At 30.9% G+C, this 16,258-nt stretch overlaps 1 protein-coding gene across 1 annotated transcript in view; it reads left to right on the forward strand.

Annotated features, from left to right (window-relative positions):
- LOC140437021 (uncharacterized) overlaps positions 1–16,258 on the forward strand; it is a 29,321-nt gene that overhangs the window by 9,045 nt on the left and 4,018 nt on the right. The window contains exons 2-6 of the mRNA XM_072526242.1: positions 5,031–5,711; positions 5,763–6,035; positions 9,082–9,325; positions 9,540–9,808; positions 12,281–12,636. Of these exons, the coding sequence (XP_072382343.1) occupies positions 5,031–5,711; positions 5,763–6,035; positions 9,082–9,325; positions 9,540–9,808; positions 12,281–12,598 (1,785 nt within the window). The 3' untranslated portion in view covers positions 12,599–12,636. The remainder of the gene's footprint in view (positions 1–5,030; positions 5,712–5,762; positions 6,036–9,081; positions 9,326–9,539; positions 9,809–12,280; positions 12,637–16,258) is intronic.

Consider the following 16,258-nt stretch of genomic DNA (forward strand, 5'->3'; position numbering starts at 1 on the left):
GTTCTTAGCTTCCATTGAAATCTTGTCCGCTCTCATCCTAGGAAACACTTCTTCTTTTAGTCGATGATCAATTTTAATATTGGGAAACATTTTTGATTGACCAGCAAATTGTGACCTCTCTTGATTGCTTCTATTTCCACAATTTTTTCTATGTCGGTATAATAGTTTGGAAGAGAAAAATCCTAAACAATTGTCACAAGGAATGAGAACCCGATCTGGTACATAAGTCTGTCTAACAGCCTTGAAACAGTTTCCCCCATCCGCTAAAAAATTTCCTTTTCTTCTGAGTTTATCAAACAGACTTCTTCTTTCTCGTGATCTGATTGGTTTGGAGATAATTTCAGCCACATCGAGTTCCATAGAATGGTTCCTTATAATATGGCGACCAAAATTAAGAACTTCCGTTTCACAGTAGTAACAATAATCTGGTTTTCTTTTATAAGGAGGTTTGAGATTACCAGTGTTTCTACACTTTTGTTTATTGGAAAAGTGTAGATCTTCTTGTACCTTAGTTAACGTTGCATCGAGTGCTGAAATATCTTTCACTTCATGGGTTAACTGGTTGTTCGTACAAGGTTCTGTGAGAATCCTGAGATTTTTTTGACTTAAGTTTGTAGCACTGCTGTTATCTGAACCATTCTCCTATAATAAAAAAATATAGAATTAAATTATATACGAGCTTTATTCAAGCAATCCGTCAAATAATTTTGTTCAGTATGAGTTATCTACTGAATAAATATCTTTGTACTTTACAAAGTAAATGGGGCATAAAGATATTCTATATCGCTAAGAAAAAGAGCACACACCAAGCCATAGATTGTTATCAAAATAAATTAAAGCTACATAGGTTCGTTCATAGCTACATAGGTACATACAGTTCGTAATAGTATTAATATTATGAAGAATAAATTAATATTAATAATGAGGTGTGCTGTTAAAAATTGTAAAGACTGATAAAATATTTGCATATGTTTATATACTGTGCAAAAACAGTAATTTCTAATGTAATGGGCATTATGATCAGAACACGACGGGGTACTAATAACGGAAGGACAGGTAACAGAATTACACCCTGGCAAAAATACTGCTTGGGAAGATTGAATTACTGCGTAGCGATATTGGCTTATCGAAAAAGTACTAAGAGGCAAAAAAGTTTTAAAAACATTTTGTTTAACTAATGCTACCACAATAATAATTCCATTGGAACGTACATAAATATTTAAGAGGTTTAAGGGAATAAAACCCCTATAAAATTTGTGTGGGGTGCACAAACACTGTTATTTTGTTTTAAGATGTTCCTTCCATAAGAGTGCCACATATCCATTTTCAATAAAAAATCTCCAATAGTTTTCGATATATTGGAAAGAATCGATTCTCATTTTGTACCTTCAAAGGGCTATAAATTTTTTTATTTTTTTTATGTGCAGATTTGTACCAAGGTAAGTTAGGTTCAATCGAACTATTTTTGGTCCCAGAATATGTGATTTAATTATGACCTGTATTTTTGTACACACTGTATATTAAGTATTACAATAATTGAAACTTATAAGTGGTCATTTTGGTGCTGTGTTGGTAAGTTTATCTCAATTTATTCAATAAATAAAAACAGTAACTGCTTTCGTTAAGGATTTACTAAACAAAGTTGTTTATTCAACTTCTTTAACTGATGATTAAAAAATATTAACAAAAAACATTTTTAATATATTTTCCACTTTTAGTGCACAGTTTAATAAATAATCTCGAAATCAAAAAGAAAAAATAATTAAAAATATTTTCCTTCTAATAAAAATATTGACAAAGAAATTCACTTACCTATTTGAGGGTTAACATAACACATTTTAAGAATCTTCTTGCTTCTAGACATGGTAATAAATATACGACGCAATAAGCGCTACGAACAAGCTGATATTAAAATTAACATCACATCAACGTCAACGGATCAACATCAACGAGAAATAAACCGAAGTCGAAAGATTCTGTTCTAAAAATAGATACTAACAGCAACGTTGCCATATATCCTATTTTGACGCAATAAAGTACTAGACGAAACGAAGTATACGATAAATATGTATATTATAACCGCGCCACTTCCGTCAATTCGATGAACTAACATTATTCATTTGGTTACAGTTTTAGAATATTATTGCGTCTCCCGATTTTTAGAAGAAGTTTAATATTTCAGAAATCTAACTAGAGAGCGCTATGACGTTTTGGGCTATGACAAAATATAGAAATCTGCATTTAACTAAGGGGCCATTTTTAAGTAGAAGTAGCGGGAAGTCCATAAATTCAGGATGGTTTTATTGCGCCCAATATTCGGACGTAATAGCTCGAAGGACGCAACATTAAATGCAACAGTATATAATATGGAAGCAATAATGATATAAACATGAATATATATATATATATATATATATATATATATATATATACATACATATATATAAATAAATATATATATATATATATATATATATATATATATATATATATATATGTATATATATATATATATATATATATATATATATAATATTTATATATTTTAATATTTATTATAGAACATTTATTTTGTTTAATACCCTTGTTATTGTTGGCACCATCATAGTTAAGCCTTTAATTATTATCTCTTTTTTCTTTTGTCTCTCTCAATTCATTTATTTCTTTGAGTCCTTTATCTAACTCTGATACAATCCAAAGTCGATCTTTGCTCTCTGCACAGGTTTTTTATTTCGCTTATCATATCATTATGCTTTCACAGAATTTCACACATCATTTACACAATGTCCTCAGTTTGGTTACCACTCTTATTTGGTGATTTCCTCGTAGCTCTGCTATTTTCAAATACCTCTTCTTCGTCATACTCATCTCTGCTTCTCTTTTTCCAATTCTCTTCACTGCTACTCTCATACTTTGTTCTTAGTTAGCAGTTAGCAGTTAACAGTTTCTTATATGCTCCGCTGCTGGCCATTTAATTTACTGTAAATAAAGTCTAATATTCTGTATAATAATATGTAATGTATTGCTTATTTACGGACTTGCCATTTTTTTACAAATCAACTTAAATTTAGCTTAAACTATTAAAACACAATGTGATTACATAAAAAGGTATTTTTGATCTTATTCTTAATAGTACTTAGTGGTAAATGAAAAAAATCATTACTATTAAATTTATTTGCATTTCTACACATTCTCTGTAAGGGTTTATTTACTGTATAAGTTCAATTATGAAATTCTAAATAAAATAAGTCTTGGGATCTGGTGTCTCTACAGGGAGTTTGGAAGTAAACCTTTTCCAAAAGAGCACTAGCATCAATGCCTCCTAGTATTAATTTATATATAAATGCTACATTTATACAGCGTTCCACGTTAAGAAAATAACATTAGGCTTATGGAGATCAGTGTTGCCAAAACTCTCAGGCATGCGATTTACTAGATTGTCGATATATGTTTCGAATTTCCATTTGCAATTAACATTTAACTGTAAAGTCAGAATAACAACTGAAGAACCACAAAGCCTTATTATCATTATGTAGTCTCAGAGAACTACATAAAATCGCTGACATACGTACACCGTATTATTTTAAGTTGCAATTAGTAATTAGATATATGCATTCCAAGCGGTCCGTTTATTTGCTTTTAAATCTTTAATATTTTCTACTGATTTCTATGATTCATGGTATATGATATTCTTACCGAAAAACAAATCAACTGTGGTTACTATAATTAAAATAAGATAAAATAAAATTATCTTTTGTAAATACTATTTCTATAATTAAAATCATTTCCCTACTTTTCATCTCTTGTTTCGAATGGGCACTTTTGGTCAATTACGTTAAAAAACATTAATTTAATTGATGTCTGTGAAAATGAAAATACAAATAATTATACAACCCTGAATCGTGCTTGTGTTCATCGTGGCATCGCTGCGCTTCTATCGTCCATAAGAAATACATGGCCCTATCTCCGCAATGTTATTTTCTTAACTTGGAACGCTCTATGGCATTATTCGCCTTTCTTCAAGAGTAGGCAATTTAAGTAAAGATTGCAAAACAATGTATTCAATTTCATTTACAGGTATTCTCAATTTAAAAGCAATAAATCTTAAGAACTTTTTCTGTACTCTTTCTAATAGATCTTTGTAGCATTTATAATGAGGAGACCAAATATTGCTACCATATTCCAAAACCGATCTAATAAGGGAACAGTAAATATTTTTGGGACAATAAATATTATCAAATTCAGAGATCTTTAAATGTTGTGATTACCTCTAACAATATTCTGTCCAATATGGTATTCAAATGAAATCGGATGTTTGTTTCTATCCAATATAATCTAATGTTTGTTGTAATAAAATTTAATTGTACACCTTTTTCTTTTGTTGTACTAATTAACGTTCTTATCACATGTAGAGATCTTGACCCTTATCCGTATGGTGGCTTAAAACTGCTAATGGATTCTCAGTATTATTTATTATAACATTATTTATCTTCACTTACAGTTTTTAATGATCTAGGCACTTCCCTTTCAAATACTATTTGTAACCATTTAATTGTGGAAAATTAAACACTTCTTCCCAAACTAATAGTTTGAAACATTAGAGCGCAAATTTATCATATCTCTCCCTTATTTATTATTATGCACATGTCTATTTGATTAGTGATTAGTGTTTAAAGACCACATTCATGCAGTATTTAATATTTTTTTAGGACAGCTAATGATTTCTGTTTATGAATATAGTTAAGTGTGTCATCAATGCATTCCTGCATTTTATTTCTCTTTTCTTAAATTATCATCTGCTCATATAGTTATATGCACGCCTCGATCTTTCTTCTTTATGAGTTGACAAAATTTAATAATTCCACTTTTACTAGGAATATCATTATATGTGATGGAATACCACATGTTTCTACATAAGACTTGAAATAAATGTTATATTTTTGCTCCATTGATTTATGTGCGTTTCTATGTAAAAATTAATTTGATCATTAATCGTCATTCTTTAAGTATATAAAAAAATTTTATTACAGGATTGTCAACATCGAACAATACCATGCCTGGCATCTGACTGTAAAGAAGCAGTATTAGAAACAGACTTTGCCTCTCATTTCAAAGAGAAGCACAAGAAACTATATCATTCCGAAAAAATATATATAGAAAGTTTCCATGGTAGTGGCTTAGCTGTACTAGAGAAAGATAATGTGTGCTATATTTTGTTCTATGATCTGAATATAGACACATATCGATTGGCTTTATGTGGTATAAAGAACAATGACAAACAATTTGAAATAGTTTTGAAGGCTAAAGATAGTAAAAATTCAATACATTTGACTGAAAATAACATTGTGATGCATAATGATCGTGTTTACTGTTATAGGTGTCTTAAAGGAGATTGTAAATATGAGTATCACTTACACTCTCACTACAGACGAGGTATGTTAAAGTATGCTAATGCAAAAATTGAAAAGTACATTTTAAAACGTACATTTGGTAGTGATTATTCTTGTACTATAAATGTTGTTGAAGTAAAAGCTGAAAATGACAATGACCTAGAAGATCTGCTTTTGGGGAAAGATGTTGTTATTGACGAAGTTACAGAAGAAGATGAGATAGAGGAAGAGAAACCTTCAGAGCCAACAAAAGCTGATGCATTGAAAAATTTCCTGAAATGTCCTGGTTGTGAGATTCCCTTCACAGAACCCATTTTCCAGGTAATTTTTTAAATAGTAAAAGTATTTAAGTACTCATTAATTTTTTTTCAGTGTTTAAATGGCCATGCTCTTTGTAAAGAATGCAAAGAAAAGGCTGATGGAGATGGTTCCAAGTGTTTCTTCTGTGATGCTCATATAGAAACTACAAGAAATTACATAATTGAAGAAACAATTACCAACCTAAAACTAAATAAAGATTCTCCAAATACTTTCCAAGATGCAGAAGTAGTATGCCCAACATCTAAGTGTCATCAAAAAGTCAAACTATCAGCTATCAGCACCCACTTCAAAGAGAGTCATATTGAAAATTTCCATTTTAATAAAGTAAGTATGAAAAAATAACAAAACCATGATTATGCTATGATAAAATATTTATTTATTTTTTAATAAAATTTAATAATGGAGTCAGATAAATTTAAGTTCAATTACATTGTACTGTTTCGTAATTGTTTGACTAAAGTCATTAGTAAATATTCAACAGTAAATTGTATGATATAATACCTGCAGTTTTTATTTAACTCCATTGAGTACAGCAATCTGCCACATGGGCCTTAAACATTTATTTTGTTAAATATACTGACATGTAGGGGGTTACTCCAGTGAGTAACCTCAACATTTAGATTTTATTAGTCTGAATGTACTTCACTAAATTGGATTTGGACCTGAGTGCAGAAAGGCAGTAATCGTTTCAGTCTATGCACTTCAGAAATGTGCACATTTAATTGTTAAACTAGCAAATTGGAATGCATAAGTACTAGTTCACAGTATTCAGCATTAAAACTTTGTATGGTTTCTTTGACATATTCTACAGGGGATGTTGTGTGGAATCACCTCTTTGACAACGTAATATGCCACATTGACTATGGCATGCAACACCTTATTTTGAAATTTCTGTAAGATGTTTATATTCGAGACACTGGTGGTGCCCCATAGCTGGATCCCATAAGTCCAAATGAGCTCAAGATAAACTTGTATAATAAGACATTGTTAGCCAAGGACAATTTTTATTTGTGCTCAATCAGGCAATACATATTACTTAATTTAAGTCCAAGGTTTTTGCATTTGGTATATGTTTTTTCCATGTCAGGCGGTGGATCTAAACACATGCCGAAATATTTGGCATCTTTGGATTGAGAAAGTTGATAATTATTGTTAATATATACAGTTCTCTATGTATCGTAAATGTTACTTAAAGTCATTAAGTTTCATTAGATTTGATGCACCATGTTTTTAACCATTGCTGAATTCTATTTAGGTTTGAATGGATGTTTCTTGAGGCTGATGATGAATCTGTGTGGAATGCCAAAGTAGCAGTATCATCTGCATATGTTGCTACTCTTGTTGATCTTGTTGGAATGTCCACTGTATACAAGAGATATAGTATTGGGCCAAGGACGGGGCCTTACGGGACACCTTAATATATAGGATATATCTCAGTATACCTGGTTCCTTGTTTCACCAGGAAGTATCTATTTTTCAGGTAGGATTTTAAGACCTGGAAATAAAGATAGGCTAGGAGCTTCTTTAGTTTTATTTGCAGTGCTGTATGCCAAACTTGATCCATTGTCTGAGAAATATTAAGGAAAGCAGCGGAGCAATATCTTTTGGTGTTGCAAAAAGTGCACAGAATTGCATTGAATATAAAATTTATTAGTTTTATGCGCTTATCTGAGACTTCTTTCAGAATCTTGCCAGAGATTGGGTCAAAACGGGCGGCTTTTTTTTACATATTGATTTCTTATATTTTATTTGTTTTACTTAGTTTGCAGTAAATTTTGTGTAAGGGCAGGTACATTTGAAACGGTGCTGTTACAAATTTGGTTAATTCTGTTTCTTCCTCTGTGGAGAGTGTAAAAGGATATAACCACATAAACACATTTTGAAGGTGGTTGCCAAATAAATCAGCTTTGTCGTTATTGTTCCTAGTCCAGTTATTGGATGGGTTATGTTATTGGGACCATTTGAGATTTCTTGTGGTTTTCCAAAGCGAATAATCTGTAGCTTCTGTTAGAGATATTCCCGAATTCCAAAGTTTTCTTTTTTATGAATTAATTCTTTTACTTCTTTTGTTGCTTTATTAATTTTTTTTCTTATTTTCTTCCGTTCTTTATTGTTGCCAATTTTTTTACACATTGTTTTCTTTTGGGGGTGACTCATAGTCAGGAATCACATGACAAGCTGCAATTTGTATGTTTTTTGTTAGGAACACTGCTGCTAATTCTATTTATGATCTATGGGCAGATTTAGCGAGATCATACTGTCCATTTTTTCTTGAAATTTTTGCTAATATCAGTGAATAGCAGTAAATCCTGCTGAGTGGGGCTATTGTAAAATCCAGGGCAGTAAAATTATAATAAATTTGAAAAATATAATAGATGAGAAAAAATAATCCTCAAATTCAATTTTATCGCATTAAATAATGGTTAATCGTTATTAATTGTTGTTATGACATTGTTTACATACATCAATTGAAGTAACGATTGATGTGTTGTATGCTGAGAAATGTAACAAAAATGTACATGTATCAACAGTTAATTCTGAAAAATTAGTTTTTTCTGTCTAAAAATTTGGTTTTCGAAAATTATAATAAATTTAGGAATTATTGTAAAGGCATAGTAAACATTCATAGTAAAAAGGAGTGTAATTATAGTATGTCTTCTATAATTATCATAGTATGGTTGCTAATACTGATTTTGAGCAATTTTGTATCTAGAAAGTCCTTTGTTATGGGCCACAATAATGGAATTTAGTAAATCGTTAGATAAACAACAAGTAAATAAATTAACTCACTCACTTCAAACTTGCAGGAATTCCAGAAAAAATATACAAGAGATTTTATTGGAAAAATAAATATTTATCACTGATTGGGTGATGGTTTAATTAATTTGTCAATAATTTCATGTCTCCAATATTAAATCTGAATTATAAAGAAATTCCATTATTTATTTACTAGTCAGTTGTTTGGGATTTTTAGCAATAATTTTTTTTATGTTTGTGTTATGTGAAATCTGAGGGGACAGTTAAAATTCCTTCATTCATTTCACCAATAACCCAAATTTACGCATAGGTCACAAATTCCTCCTTATTAATTTCATTACGCATTCTGTGAACTACATAAGCTTCGATGCCACCTTCGAATAGGTGAATAACATCAAGACTTTATAAAGAACAAATATTACCGAAAACTACTTCAGCTAGGTGAGAATATGCGGATACAATTTTATGATGTAGTCTTAACTACAAGATTTGTATTAATACATTTTTTTTTGTGTAGCTTCCCATTTTTAATAAATTGAACTATTTGCATGTAGTTTGCAATAATTTGCCTGCTTTTGTTACGTTTCTTAACAACTGCTTTTATTTGTTCCAGTTTTACTTAAAGAATGTATATGGTTACTATAATGTGGAAGTACTGGTTAAAAATGAAAAAACTTATCTTTTATTCTTTGATTTCAATGAACAGCAGTTTGGAGTTAGCGTATGTTCAATTGAAGATACTGACGAGACGTTCGACTTAAAGTTGCTGTCAGAGAACAAGAAATATTTTATATTGGCTGAAGATCAGAAAATTATCAAATTCAATGATAAAGAACATTGCTTCAAATGTTCAAGAGGTAAGTTGTTTAACCAAATAAGTCAAATACCGCCAAAAAATTGATTAAAAGCTTTTTTGTTGTCGATATGTGCTATATTGTATCAATAGCATAATTCAAGCGATGTTTATTTATCCAAATCAAATCCAAATCAAATTTAGTCAGTGTTGTTCAGACAACAGATAAATGAAAAAATCACAACTGTAGTCATATCCTTCTTTAAATATTTTTTTAGGAACATGTAAAATTACGGACCATATCTATAGAGTGAAGAGAAAAGAAGTCTTCCGCCGGCTAACTACTAAGTTGAACAGAGATTCTGTAAGAAGGTCATTCAGAACTGATAGTTTGAATTACCAGATCGTACTGAAGGAGTACAAAGAAGATAAAACAGATAAATTGATAAAACAATTATTTGAATGTCCCATCTGTAAAGACTATATGGTGCCTCCAATTCACCAGTGCAAAGCAGGACATACTCTGTGCAATGTCTGCAAGGCAAAGGTAAGAATATATTTTCCAAAATTGTTATTATATAACCATTACTTAAGAAACTAAGAGCCACGTAGAGTTTTTAGGAGTGTTGTTTAAAATTCTATGAGTATTTTTGTTATTCAAGCAATTTCTATTTTTATATTGATTATGTTTGTAATTGAAAACGGCTCCATTTGGTAAAGAATGTGCTGCGAAAAAGAAATTATTGTTTCTCGTGTTGGAGCATGGTCCATAACTTTCATTCAAAAAATTTCTTGTCAGTGAATGTAAGGTTAACTGTTTTAATTGGTGTAAGTTCTGCTTCCAAGTTTTCTTTAAGCAGAGCACCATTTGCCAATCTTCGAGTTATTGGTTTGCAATGGTGCTTGTTTGTAAAATTCAAGCAGTTCTTAAACTGGATCGTCACTTCAAACAAATCGTTTAAAAGACATTGCATTTTAAATAGCAACAAATCAATTTTAAACAGCAAGACTAAATTGAGCTGGACTGAACACGCTGCTTAGATGGCTAAATTTTGAACTTACAAAATAGAACTGATGTTTTTACTAGCTGCAAATTCCATAAGATATCCTCTGGCGCAAGGACATCTGGATGTCCCTCCAACGAGGGCAAAAGAGAATCAACCAAGAAAGGAAAATTTAGAACTGGGAAAACTGACAATACCAGAAACAAAGAAATTTGAAGAAGAAATAGAGAAAGTTGAGTAAATATGAAGAAAATGAAGAGAGATCATTAGAAGACCAGTGGAACCACATTAACTGCTGCAAAATCAATGCTAGGAACTAAAGGAAGAAAAGCTGACCAATAGTTTGATGATGAGTGTAAGGCGGCACTTAAAGAACGAAATGAAGCACATAGAATATATTTGACTAGACGAACTAAGAAAGAAAAATGGTATTTGAAAACAAAAGACGAATAGCTGATACACTGTGTAAAAAAAAGAGAAATTACATAAACAAACAAAACAAACAAAACACGGAATGCATATAAATTAAAGAAACTTGAAAGGTATATATTGAAAAACTGCTAACAGAAAACTGTCACAATGATAATGTAGAGAACACAAAACATGAGCTATTAGAAGAGGCAGAAAATGAAGAGAATGAGATAGCAAAGCCACCGATGATAGAAGAGGTTGAAAAGAAAATTAAACTGCAGAAAAATAAAGGCCCCTGGATGCGATTGAATATCCACAGAATTGTTCAAGTTGGGAGGAAGGGAAATAACGAAAAGGATATATAAGGTCATACACAGAATATTGAAACAAGAGAAAATGCCAAAAGAGTGTAATAAGAGTATCATCTGCCCAATCCATAAAAAGGGCGATAAACTCCTGTTAAAACTATAGGAGAATCTCCTTTGCTATGTTGGAATATAAAATATTTACCAGTATACTTAACCATAGACTACAACCCCTCGCAGAGATGATCATCAGAGTATGTCAGACAGGATTTAGGCAAGGAAGATCAAGAATCGACCTACTATTCACGGTTAAGCAGGTATTAAGCTAAGCTTGGGAACATGAAATATATATCTATAATATTTTCGTCTACTTAAAACAGGCATACGACTCAATTAACGGGGCACAGTTATACAAAATATTAATTGAATTTGAAATACCGTCCAAACTAGTTAGGCTCATCCGAATGACGGTGACGGATACAGTGGCTCAGATACAGATACAACATGAACTGAAAGACCCATTTCAAATAACACATGGATTAAAACAGGGTGATGGGCCCTCACGAAAATTGTCTAATTTAACACTGGATTACGTTTTTAGAAAAATAGCAAAAGGTAGAAACAACACACGTATCAATAAATCAGTCCAACTGGCAGCATATGCAGATGACATAAATATCATGAGCAGAACCAAAGCAACAAGTGAGGATACATATGCGGAACTTAAATCACAGGCTAAACAAATAGGCCTGTCAGTAAATACAAAAAAGACTAAAATCCTAGTACAAGTAAAATCCTAGTACAAAGTCGATCAGACAGAGTAACACGACCCTACCTGCCAGTTGACAACTTAGAAAAACTAGATAGCTTTATCTATTTAGGAGTCAACATCACAAAGTACAATATTGACTATGCAGAGCTTAGCAGAAGCATTTAAACCACAATATGTCCGTCTACAGACAGACAGACAGCGTCTTCAATGGACAGGCCATGTATTTAGGATGGAAGAAAACAGGCTTCCAAAAAAACGGAAGAATGGCTACAAACTGTAACACATGGAGAGGTTGGCTGAGGGAGGCCAGGGCTAGAATTAGGCTATAGACCCATGGGATGGTCATCGCACACAATACTGGTACTCAATTTCAATAAGTATCTATTCTACCTTTACTCGCTTGCTCTTTCTCTCTCTATCTGTGTTCCTCTAATTCAAGATTTTCATCTTACATGTAGTGTAAGTAGAGCATACTTTCTCTTTTTTATTAAAAATCGTACTGGAGTGTAAACAGAGTAATTTTTTAGGTTGAAAAATGTCCATCATGTGAGGGCAGTATTGAAGACACTCGAAACTTCATCCTTGAAGACATTGCAGAAGGTGTTGAAATTCCATGCAGCTTTGAATCTAAGAGTTGTAACTTTAGAAGCGGAGTTAAAAGGATGGCAAAGCACGAACTGGAATGTCCTTTGAATAACAAGAGACGGTGTGTAGAAGAGCCTAAGCCATCTAAAGATGAAGATAAGCCTAAAGAAGATAGTACTGCGAATTCAACTGAGGTGACCAATAATTCACAAGAAGAGACAACTAATTCTGAAGATCTAGTGGAACTGTCGCTGGTGTAAATGAAGCAGAAAATCGAGCTTTAGCTGAATTTAATTAGGTAAATATTGTTTGATACGTAGATATTTATTACGTTTGCCGTATTTTTGAGGCTTGAGGAGAATTATAGTCTTCTTGTGGTAGAAAGAATTTCGTGATATTTGTTTACCTCTTGGGTTATTAGGAAAGGTATGCAGTTGCAAAATCAATTATATTTTATTATGTGAACTTAGGTTTAACAATGCAATAGTTAGTGCTAAGAAACAAATAAATTACTAAAAAAATAATAGAAGTGTCACTTACAAACTTACAATAAACCAAAAATGTCATTAATAAGTTGCAAAAAGGAGAATAATGCTAAATCCGCAAAATTATTTATCATATCTCGAATGATATTCCTACATTTAGTACATGGTAAATGAAGGTAAAAATCAAATAACAAATTTCGGTGAACCTCCATCGATTTGCATGAAAATTTGGGATTGAGTATATTTTACCCCCAATTTGAAAAGTGACATATGCTCGACTTGCGCTTTTTGCGTACAAGGGGTAAAATATACCCCTTTTGTTAAATATGGTAAAAAATGCAGATTTGAGCATTCTGGTGTATGTAATGTCGTTTAATTCAATAAAATTAATATTTTTCAACATATATACGCATGATTTATGATTTTAATTAATTTTTCAACCCATTTAGCAATTACCCCTTTTACCAATCACTCCTTAAATCTTATATTTTATATTTCTGAAATATGAAACCGCTTATTAACATTACACAAACAGTTCGTTTAATGTTTAATATAATTTTTTGTTGACAGCAAATTAAGCATTGAAAATATTGGTCTCAAGAAACTTTAATCATTTCAATAATATATTACTGAATTGAAATCTCATTTACTGAGTATTAAAGTGCTTATTTATTGCGAAATTTTTCACTTTGAAAACTACCCGTTGTCATAAAATAATGGAAATTTTTTTTTATCGGCTTTAATTATTTAGAATCTTTTTATTGGTTATGATAAACTTTATTAATATATTTCAAATTTTATTAATATTATTCCTTCTACATTCCCCAAACAATTTTTAGTGCTTATGTGACTTATAAAAATTTAATTTATTAATTAAGAGGAAAATGCTTAGAAAAGGAAAGAGAGATAACAGGTAACGTTCATTTAATAAACCTTCGAAAAGTGAAGCCAGTTTCGATGTGACCGCCATGTTTTGTGACTGTACGTTGCCCATTACTACCTCTCGCAGGATTACCAGGTCTACTGATTTCAACTTCAATTTACTGATTTACTGAAATACGATCTACTGATATCGATCTACTAAAAAATATGTAATGATAAAATCATGTGATCAAAAAGTGATCATTATGCCAGTTCAATTATAAATTAAAAAAAATCTATTTATTAATATATATCCATTATTCTCAATCTACTGAAGAAATAAAATATGAAGTGGCAACTTTTTTGGTGCCGGTTGGTGCCAATTTAGGCTTCAGTCAATTCCATACGCTTGCGCGTCCCCTCTCTTTCCTTGTCTAAGGGAAAATGTATTAAAATAAATATTAAAATATATAAAAAGTTTATTCATTTTTTATGTAAATAATGTTTCATAAATTAATCAAATATGAATTGTACATTAATTTTTAATTTATCACTCTTCATCAGAGCTCTCTTCGCCAATTTCTCCTTCGTCATTAATTGGAGGACTATTTTTTCAATTGTCCCCACTGCATGATCCGGAAGTTGCATTGCAAAATAATCCTACTCTTTGACACCCGCAAGAAGCGTCGAATCCTTTTTTTGCAGTTGCAAAAAATTATTTTTAACAATCCAATTAATAAAGGACTCATAACGCATATGTGCCAGATGAGCTGATAGGATTTCGATGCGTTGCAGTGTACTCATTTCCGTACGCACTTCCGTACAATAATATGCAGTACCTGCCAGCTTCTAAAATGGCTATTTGTTTTATACAATAACTCCCTTAATTTTTATGATATCATATTCATCCAAAAACCTTTTGAATTCCTTATTTTGTAAAAGATTAAGGGTTAAAGGGCCCCGGTTACATGGTTCTCGCAATAAAATTTAGGCTTTGAACGTTTCTATCTCGGATTTTTTTTATCTTACAAAAATAAAAGAAAAGTAAAATCTTTGTTAAAAAAAACTGAAATTTCGTTCTGAATCATTTTTTACGTATATCGAGTATTTTTTGGGTTAAAAGAAAGAAAATTTAGCAAAATTTGAAAAATCCTGATTTTTTTAAATCTTTTGTTGTTTCAAAAATATGTCTTTTAAACCGGTCAAAATGTTTGAGATCATTACTTATGCTAAAAAAAGAATGTCCTATAGGAAATACTATAAACTTTAATTTTTGTGGAAATGGATGTTTTACTTTTCACTTTTTCCTAAAAAAATCGAAATGGTCCTCTTATTTTCAGCAGAACTTAATTAATTTTGATTCTATCAACTTCTTCTAGAACTCATTTGATAGGTATTTCTGAGTACTTTAAAAAGTGTTCAGTAACTATATTTTATAAAATTCATCGTTCTCCCTTTATTCAAAATACTTAGATTTGAGTACTCGCCGAAAAAAAAAAAATACATATACATTCAATTACCTAAATTCAATTTCCCTTTGAATTAATATTTAAAAGTTTTTAAGTAAGGAATTTATTTGATTTTTTATTAGCTTCAATTTTAGTAATGACAACTTTTTTGTAAAAACTTATAGTTTTTGAGTGATTTATGAAAAACCTCTTTAAAACATGAATTTTTTTCACGAAAAATCAAAATATTAGATCTTTAATAATTCAAAAAATATTGATTTATTTTAATCACTTTTTGTAACAAATTTTTAATATTTAAAGGTTAGGATTGCGAAAATTTTAACTTATTTTACTGGCGTACACTAAGTCAAACTGCTGTAGAGTTGCTTGAATCCCCGGCCAGTGTGGTAAACACCCATTATAATCATAGAAACCTACGCGTTTTATATCAGGGAATCCCCTAATAATATGTGATGTTCTCACTTTCTGTTACAATACAAATGTGTAAATTTATATCTCGTGTGCGTAGATACATTATATATGTTTGTTTATGATAAAATATTATGTTTCTCTTACAAATGCATTATATCCGAAGTCTGTTAAATAGAGGTCTATTATATCAAGGTATTACTATAAAGATGGATTTATAGTTTGACGGACTGTAGACAGACTGTAAATATTATTTCAATTTATTTATAAATCGATGGAGTGGAATTTTTGTGCATGAGTAGAAACAGTGGCTAGAGTTGGTGACCATGATACTATAATATCCTTTTATTATTTATTATTATTTTATAAATTCTTAACGTCCATTGTAACAAATCAAAATTCTAATATGTTGATACAAAACTTCACAAAATGGTGGGCGGGTCAGACAGTTCACTTTGGTTGACAGCACAAAATTCTTCCTTTTGATTGGCCAGACGCAAGTAACGCACTGTAAAAGATGAAAGTTGGTCAACTCTTCCGTTGCATTGTGTTTTAGTTACGTTTCGTCATGCGTTCACGTTCATTTATAATAAGAGTACACAAAATTTTATGTTGATCTTTTTCCAGTGCGTCAAACTATAAATCCAGCTTAATGCAGCCAAATAAAAATTTAGTCAAATACATTAAAAGAACATAA

This window comes from Diabrotica undecimpunctata, chromosome 3, assembly GCF_040954645.1.
Source record: "Diabrotica undecimpunctata isolate CICGRU chromosome 3, icDiaUnde3, whole genome shotgun sequence".
NCBI lineage: Eukaryota > Metazoa > Arthropoda > Insecta > Coleoptera > Chrysomelidae > Diabrotica > Diabrotica undecimpunctata.